This window comes from Anser brachyrhynchus (genome assembly GCF_964034855.1).
Source record: "Anser brachyrhynchus genome assembly, chromosome: 1".
Lineage (NCBI taxonomy): Eukaryota > Metazoa > Chordata > Aves > Anseriformes > Anatidae > Anser > Anser brachyrhynchus.
Window position 1 is genome coordinate 15,316,140 of NC_137694.1, and position 8,297 is coordinate 15,324,436.

General features: G+C 37.2%; 1 protein-coding gene across 3 annotated transcripts in view; it reads left to right on the forward strand.

Annotated features, from left to right (window-relative positions):
* Positions 1 to 2,856, forward strand: part of PRKAR2B (protein kinase cAMP-dependent type II regulatory subunit beta) — an 81,483-nt gene extending 78,627 nt beyond the window's left edge. For all 3 annotated transcript variants that reach the window (XM_080582367.1, XM_080582368.1, XM_080582369.1), the window contains one exon: positions 594 to 2,856. In XM_080582367.1, the coding sequence (XP_080438493.1) occupies positions 594 to 727 (134 nt within the window). In that variant the 3' untranslated portion in view covers positions 728 to 2,856. The remainder of the gene's footprint in view (positions 1 to 593) is intronic.
* Positions 2,857 to 8,297: the final 5,441 nt, after the last annotated feature.

Here is an 8,297-nt window from a genome sequence, read left to right on the forward strand (position 1 = left end):
AAGTATGAGGTTTCCTCCCTGACCTGTTGGCTAGAATGACAGATAACATCATACAGTCAGGGAAGGAAAACATTCTGGTTGGCTAGAGCACATTGACACAACATGTGAATCACTGTTTCCAACTTTTCCTGTTTGCTGGAAATAAATACGTTAGTCTCCACTGTGAGTGGAAACAAGTGAAAAATGGCAAGGAAATATGCTAAGGTAGACCCCAAATATAGCCAACAACATCAGCAAAGGATGCATTTTTTTTGAAAGCTCAAGGGCCTTAAGACCGTATTCTGTGGAGGAGTCCAGGCCCCTCCAACTTCTCCAGGAGCTCTTGCATCACGTAAATCTTAATTCAAAAATATTTTCAAAATGAGAAACCCAGCAAATTCTAAGTTCATTTATGAAGTATCAAGACAGCAGTATGTTGGTTGATCTTGTTTATGGTACGGTAAGTGGTTCTCTTCTGTGTAAACAAAGTGTATGCCTCAGTACTGTCTTTCCTGTTACCATTGAAAATTTTACATTGGAATGTCATCTAAGATTGGTGCCAGCAACTGACCAGCACATCATATTCTTTCTCTTTCTCTCCCCTTTTATCTTAGTCATGGATGTGCAGGCATTTGAAAGGCTTTTGGGACCTTGTATGGAAATTCTGAAAAGAAACATTGCAAACTATGAAGAGCAGCTAGTTGCTCTGTTTGGAACAAACATGGACATTGCTGATACCAGTGCATGAACTAAACATTGGAGCAACAAGATCTGTTATGATAATATAGCACAGTAGTGGTTAGTCCACTGAGAAATTGTCTCTCTTCCTATAGATGCCAAGCATTTTCTGTGATTTTAGGAGCGGGTTTGGGGGTATTTTTGGACTTATTACAGTGGAAATACTAGTAAACAAAATAGGAATTTAATAAATTGTGGGCTTGATTTTTGAAAGTGCTCAGCACTGATGGTTCCATCTGACATTAAGACCACCTGCAGTGGCACAGCACCTTTGAAAATCAAGTCCTTTAATGCAACATTTCCATAAAGAGTAGATTTCAAAACAAACCCACGTGATGAACTTGTTAAACCAGCTTCTGTTCTTCAAAATGGTTACAATTTTTCTGGGAAGACTGTTAGTTTGAATGTGGTATGTTGAAAGTATTAGTGCACACAAAGTGTTTATATGTATTAATACAGAAGATATACAGTAGATATTACTTTCTGACTATTACGGTTGTCATGATTTTATGTTGCATTTATCACGAGTGTAGTGAATCACAAGACTAATCGTAAGATAAAGCATGACAATGCATTTTGTGTAACGCTCATGACCCAAATCTGATTTTTAACGTTTTGTAATTTGTCTTAAAGTCCTCTTTGTTTAATAAGTCATGTTTCAGCACGACATTGTAATATCTTATGCAATTTAGAGGACTTGTATATTTTTGCAATAAACTGCATTTTTTATTAGTTACATGTATTCTGTACAGTCTAGAGTGAGAACAGCTGACAAATTAACCTTAATGCTTTAAAAGCAAAGGTAGAGGTTGTTGTCATGTTCTGCCTAATCATGCATAACCTATATTGTTTTACTTCTCCCTTGTTTTATATTCATGCATTTTGTCTTCTCTATCTATGCTTGTTCTCTAGTTAGTTGTTTTTTTAGATTTCACCTTTTTTATCTGTTAAATCTTTTACCTATTTCAACTGATCTCTGTATATCTCTCTTCTTGCAGTCTAATCTTAGCTATCAAAGACCAGATCCAATTACTGATGTGACTGATACTGAAAGCCATGCTAAACTAAGCTTGTTCTTGAAAAATCCTTATCAGCAAGTACAAAAGTATTATTGAATTTTAAAGATCAATAGTTTAAAAGCTTTGTACAAGTCTGGAAATTATGCTGCTGTTAAAGCTAACATGTCCTGCTTTCAAAACCTGTAGGTCATCATAAAATAATACCTTTTTAGCCATAATAGCATGGGATACCTTCTGAGACTGAGGAGAGAGACTATCATCTTAAATACGAGCACAGGGCTCATTGCTTACAAAGGTCTGTGACTGGAAATTTCAGGCACAGTCCAGTTTTAATACTGCTTACTGACCTATCTGTTGATGTATGTGGAAAGCTAGTGCACGTAATGGCAACTGGCAGTGGTTCTGCCAAAATGGTACTACAGGAATTGTAGGGAGGGAGGCTGCTTGTGCCCTGTTTTGAATACCTGAACGATAACATCTTTCCTTCTTAGATAATGACTTTTCTAATGCCATATATTTGTGTATGTTGATGTAATTATTACCCCATAGTTAGTGATACGTTCTGACAATTTATATAATCATACCTGCATATGAAATTATGATTATATAATTATAATATATAATTTATATCATACAGTATGATGTAAATTATAAGGCAAATTATTAACAAAACAGAATCTGAGCAAAATTTACAAGTGTCATGTTTTTTAACCTAGAAACCTGGTATGAACAATTACACATATAACTTGCCTTTGTACTTTTGATTTATGGAAAAAAAGAGAAGCCTGTTACACTAGAAGGAAATATCAGGTAACCAAAATCTACACACTTGTCGTTCTGTATGCTTAATCTCTAAAAGCTACCTATATTTTGCACTAGCTTAATGTGATTAAGAGAAATGCTAGAAATTACTTGTATGGCAGTAAACTACAATCAAGGCCATAAATGCCAGTCACGATATTTTCAATATTGTTGGTTATATTTAAAGTTTCCTTACAATAAACGACACTTTTATATATATAAATATACGTTTATTGATATTGTTGTGTTTTAGTTCCATTATTATAAAGCGGCAAGTGAACTATTTATATTCATTTATTAAAACATTCCTAATTCTTAACAGTTTCATGTCGATTTTCATAAATGAAGTTATTTAGATACTCTAGCTACTCAGTAGAGACAAAATGTTGGTGTGGTATTTGTCACAGCTGCTTTGTATTTGATGATTTGCTTGTAGTTTATAGCTGGGAAGAAGATGTGGTAGTGGGGAGTGACAAATTTAAGATAATCAGACACTTTGGATGTTTTGGGTCGCAAAGTCTGGCTTACTGTTACGGCAATTTTATTGTGTTGCTCTTGGGGACTGGATGGTTTCTGGAATTTTCTTTGTTGGTGAATTACCAACAGTAATAAATGGTCGCTTTGTAAGTTTTGTACAAATCCGTATATCCTTCATCAGTCAGCATTTGGGATTTCTTCTAGATCTAGTCATGTGTACACTTCAGACATGGCAGCCTTAGTGTCATAAATGTGACGTGTTCATCCTAAAAAGGGAATCATGGCAAGTCACTGATATTTAATTATTTGGGCATTTCAAAAAGAAAAAAAAAAAGTAGATAGTTCTCATAGTTTTGAGCAATGTCATATTTACCTTATGAGAGTATCTATGTCCATGTTTAGATTACCTGAAACTTTCAGTATTAAAGATTTTATCATCTTTGTTTGCAGTCAGGTTGCTCGGCGTCTGCATGTTAGTCTGCTCTCTCCTCTCTCCCCAACCTCCCCAGCGATTTGTAATTCTTCAGGTGATTTAAACGAATTTGACAAAAGTTCTAAAGAGGAAAACCAACTAAATAAATGCTTCAATGAGTTTGCTGAAAATATGCCCTGCTGGGTAAGGAGAAAGAAGCCTGAGAGAAATTCTGTATGAAAAAGGCAGTCACGGGCTCACATGTTGTTAAGCACAAGAGAATCCACAAGGCACTGAATGTTTACAAATGTCTTAACCATGGGAAAAAAATTTCAGCCACAGCCCTCAGTCAATCACAAGACAGAAACCCCAAGGAAACTAAGCTTCCTTGGTCCTAGTGCTGATGCCACTACTTTTTAAATGTCTTTTGTTTGTGCTTCGTGAGATTTTGTTTAAGTTCATCTGGGATAAAAGCTTGTGAAATCACGCCCTTCTACACCTCCTGTTTAAGGTCCAGAAGTGACCGATTGTAAAAGTCCTGGAGCAAAGCTATGAAGAGCACTGTGAAACCACCTGCAACGCAAGCTGTTGTCACGCTTGTCCTAGTCTTGTCCTTGGTATTCAGTGAAGATTGCTCTGGCCCTTGCTGGAATGGTAGAGTTTTGTTGAAATGTTTGGTGCTTTAAGCTTCATATAAGGTGACTGTGGAATCGGTTACATCACAGCTTGTGTCATTTTGTAGTTTATGACACGCTTGCCATGGGAGGTTTTATTTTTTTCAGTGTCGAGGGTTCCCAGATATGCAAAATGACCACCTACTGGTCATCCTTCACAGAACTGGCACATGAAATTCCTAGTCTTTTTGTCACTGACTGCATATGATAGCTTCTGCTGAACAAAGTGCTTTGCTGAAAGTCAGTTTGCCACTGCACAAACGTTCTTACATGTTCTTCCTAAAGTTATGTTAGTTTAAATCTCTTTTTATCCACGCATACACATGATGGTTATAGCTGTTCTCAGAGTTTCTAAGATACCTTTCTCTCCTGTGTCTGTAGTCCTCAAATAAGTATTACTGCCGTTTCCCCTGTAAGGAACTGCTTCTTTGTGTGCCAACTATGTAGAGATCTGTGGTGTTGACTGTCTTTTTAGGATCATTTTCAAATCAATAAGAGTTGGATATTCCTTCAAATATATACCAGGACTGTTTCTAAATTCTTCATCCACATTATGACTTAGAAGGGTGCTTAACAGTGGTGGACTGAAGGGGAGCAGAAAAACCTTGAAATGATATTTAAAAAAAAAAAAGATTTCGATCTCATGCACCCCCCACAAATCCAGCGGAGCTGGAGAGCAGTAATGGTGTTGCCATTGGCTGTGTTTCCTCTTTAGAACTGGTGAAGGTGTACATATGCTCCATAGGGAAGAGTGGAAAGCCAAACAATTACATAAAGGAAAAACAAAACAGTGTGAAGAACTCCAACACAAGTTATGCTAGGCCATTTTGACAGTATTTGCTGACTCAAACTCTTCTGATTGAGATAAATGAAATTAGGACAGACTAAAAATAGCACCGTGGCATAGTATGAATACTTTGGCCTTTCTTCTTTGAAAGTATTGAATTATTTCAGCTGAGCAGCTATTAAGTTTTGGGAAAGGATTAACACTCAGTGGGTAGGTCTCACTGTGTGGAGGAGGAATTCCCTTGCGACCAAGTGAGCCTCTGAGCGCTGCTCCCCCACATCTCTGAAGATGCTGGAAACTCGGTTTTGATAAATGATAAATGTCATATTTGGAAAAGGCTATGTGACTTCCACCAAGCTGTATCCTATTTTTCTCCTAGTTGCTTTGTCCTTGTGGAGTTGGATGGTGTGTGTGACTATCTTAAGCAACCTTAGCTTCACTGTCCCTTTAGCTACTACTCTTACTTTTGGCTATGTCTGTATGGTTATATCCATAGTAGGAAATTACATGCCTGACGCAATTTGCTAGTACCGAGGCATCGAATGGCCAACATTCATACCATTTTCTAGTATTTCTGTAGGCTCATTTCTAAGCTGTCTTACAAACTTTTTTCTGGCTTTCCATATGGGATGGACGTATGCAGATGGCCAACTGATAATAGTCCTAGGCCCATGCTAGCTCCCAAACCGTATCTGAGAATTATTTGCTATTGGCCCCCACAAAAACTATGCCAGGACTATTCTTTAAAAAAATAATAATAAAAAAATCAGTACAGATGATTGTATTCCAGTACCCAGTAATACTCCCTCATACTTTAATTTACTAGTGTGGAGAGAACTTACAGATCATCTGTAGTCTCTTCATGATTTGTTTTTCTGCAAGCTTTGAGCTGGGATAGAGCGTTTTCTTATTTCCCTTTCTTCTGGATTGTTTCATGATCTGTTAGATCTTTATTTTTTTCTTGATACGGTAGTCATTTTTTGCCTTGCTCTATCTCGGTAGATAGTTTAACAGTTTAACTAAAACTGGAATCTATGCCATAATGACACAAAGTAAATTTCTCATTCATTCCTGACCTGACTTATCTGGGTTGTGGTTTGTTCTCTTCTCCCCTGTTTGAACCACTATAGGATGCAAGCAAGGATTCTCTTCTAGCAGTCAAATGAATTGTTTGCTGATCTTTCTTGGAAGCACCAAGTCCTCTGTCCTGTGCTCTGCCTTCCCAACAGCATCTGCTGTGAGGATATGAAAGGTGAAGTGGGGGTGGGCATGCCTTAGGAGCCCTTAGGAAGGTGGAGCAAGTCAACCACCATTGCAGATAGCCATAAAAGGCTGTGAGAAGAGGGATGGAGTAGGAATAGCTATAGAAGATACTGAAGTCATGGTGGAAGGAGAAAAATGACGTGCGAGGGCCAGGCAGAATGGCAGCAGAACAGAGGCTGGCACGCTGGGTAAAAGTGGAAGCTCTGGTGAGCAGGGTTGATCTGAAGTCTAGGGAGTATTTCGTTAATTACTGAGAGTGAATAACTATCTACATGTGGATGTAAAAGCATCTGTGTAGCAGAATTAAAATAATGATATGCTGTATTTCAGAGACTCAGCAGTAGTTATGTCATAAAAGCAAGACAGGACATTGTCTTTTCAGAAAAGTAAAGATAGAAACAAACCCAATATAAAATATTTATTTTACTAGTATGACTTTTTATTTTTAAAAATCTACCTTGTGATTTCTTAACTTTGAGGCTGACAATTTTAAGAAATAAATAGATAGGATAAGAAAGGGAGGGTAAATTCAAATTTATCTGTATCATTATTTTCTGTTTGTGTAGAGCCTCCTGGTTATTTTGTGCTCCTTGGTAACCATCCATACATAAGGTGATGAGAATTCACAATCAACACTTGACAATTTCCCACCTTGCCTACCTCTCTTAAAACAGAAAAAGCAACTGAATCAGCAAAGCTGTTGACAATGTCAGTGTTACACAGTATTGATTCATTCTCTGAGCACGCATTCATTTTGAGAATGGTGTAAGGCGAGGTAGGGTGTGTGTGTGTGGAGTAATGATTTAATTAGAGAGTAGACATGCAGAGCAAGGAGTATGGGATTGACATAATCTTAATTCTAAAATTTAGAAGATACATACTTGACTTCAACCAGGGAGTTTGTAAGTAATCTTTGATATGGTTTTGTGTGTTCTACTGCCATCTACTGTATAGAATGTGTCCTCTTATTCATTTTCTCATCTCACTGAATAATTTTTAATTTACACTACGCAAAGAAGAAGAGGTTGATTTGAAAATAAGAAAGATGTTATGTTTCTGGTGTTAGACTCTTAAAAACAATTCAGACGCCCATATTTATGAGATTTTAATCTAAGTCCTAACTAGGATTCATATTTATGTGTTTTTTCTGTATGTTATAGATGGTAAGTGTGATACCAAGGCTCTAATTCAGCTGTGGTATTTACTCATCTAGACCAGTATCTGGAGTCTGGGCCAATGGATCTGAGAAGACTGGGCTTCACATGTAACCTTTACACACAAGTTTTTGTAAAGAATTGGGAACTTTCCCAGCAAATGTGTTTTCCCAAAGTAGTTGTAAAATATTTTCCATTTAGGTAGAAAAAGCATGTAATGGGGTGGAAATGCACTCCACAACAACGTATTAACCTTTAGGCTGACAGTGTTTTTCTGAAGAAAACATTGGGCCTGGAAACAGGATTTTGTACCTTCCACAGACACTTGATCTGGCCTGTGTATGCCCTTCCTTTCCCACTGTTCTTCTACTGTGGTATAAGGGGATTTCTTGAGGAGTAAACAGGGAGTTTTACCTTCCAAGTGGCTGTACCACAATCTTAGTAACCTGTTGGCAAAGTGGAGACATCTGCGTATACAGGTCTTCTGCCAAACCTCGATCTGGAAATGCAAGGTCCACGGTAAATTTTATGTGAAATAAAAAAACAGCATCTTGGGCCTCTCCCCAAAGAGCCTAAAGGTTGCTTAGACTTACACAGGAGATCAAAGGAGAAAAGCGAAGGGGATGAAGGAACACAGCTTTAAAGTTAATTATATTGTAGAGAGGTGTAAAGATGATTCCTGATTTACCACTTTTCAGTTTATTAAAACATATATTTTAGAGAGAGGATGCTGTAAAAGTTTTCTTATATAAAGATCTACCAGTTACTTAGGAAAGGCCTTAATTCTAAGCACAGGGAAAACCTGAGCTTGTAGAATGTCGAGTTAGACAGTCGGTATTATAAAAAGCAGTCTAGTTTCTTCATAGTTGAAACTCAACGTTAATTTTCAGATTTTTTTCCAGAGGCATTTGTTCCAATCGTGGTGTTTTCAAATTGGGAAAATGATCTGTAAAGGGCTGTTTTGTTATGTAATTAAACACCAAAGATTTTTTA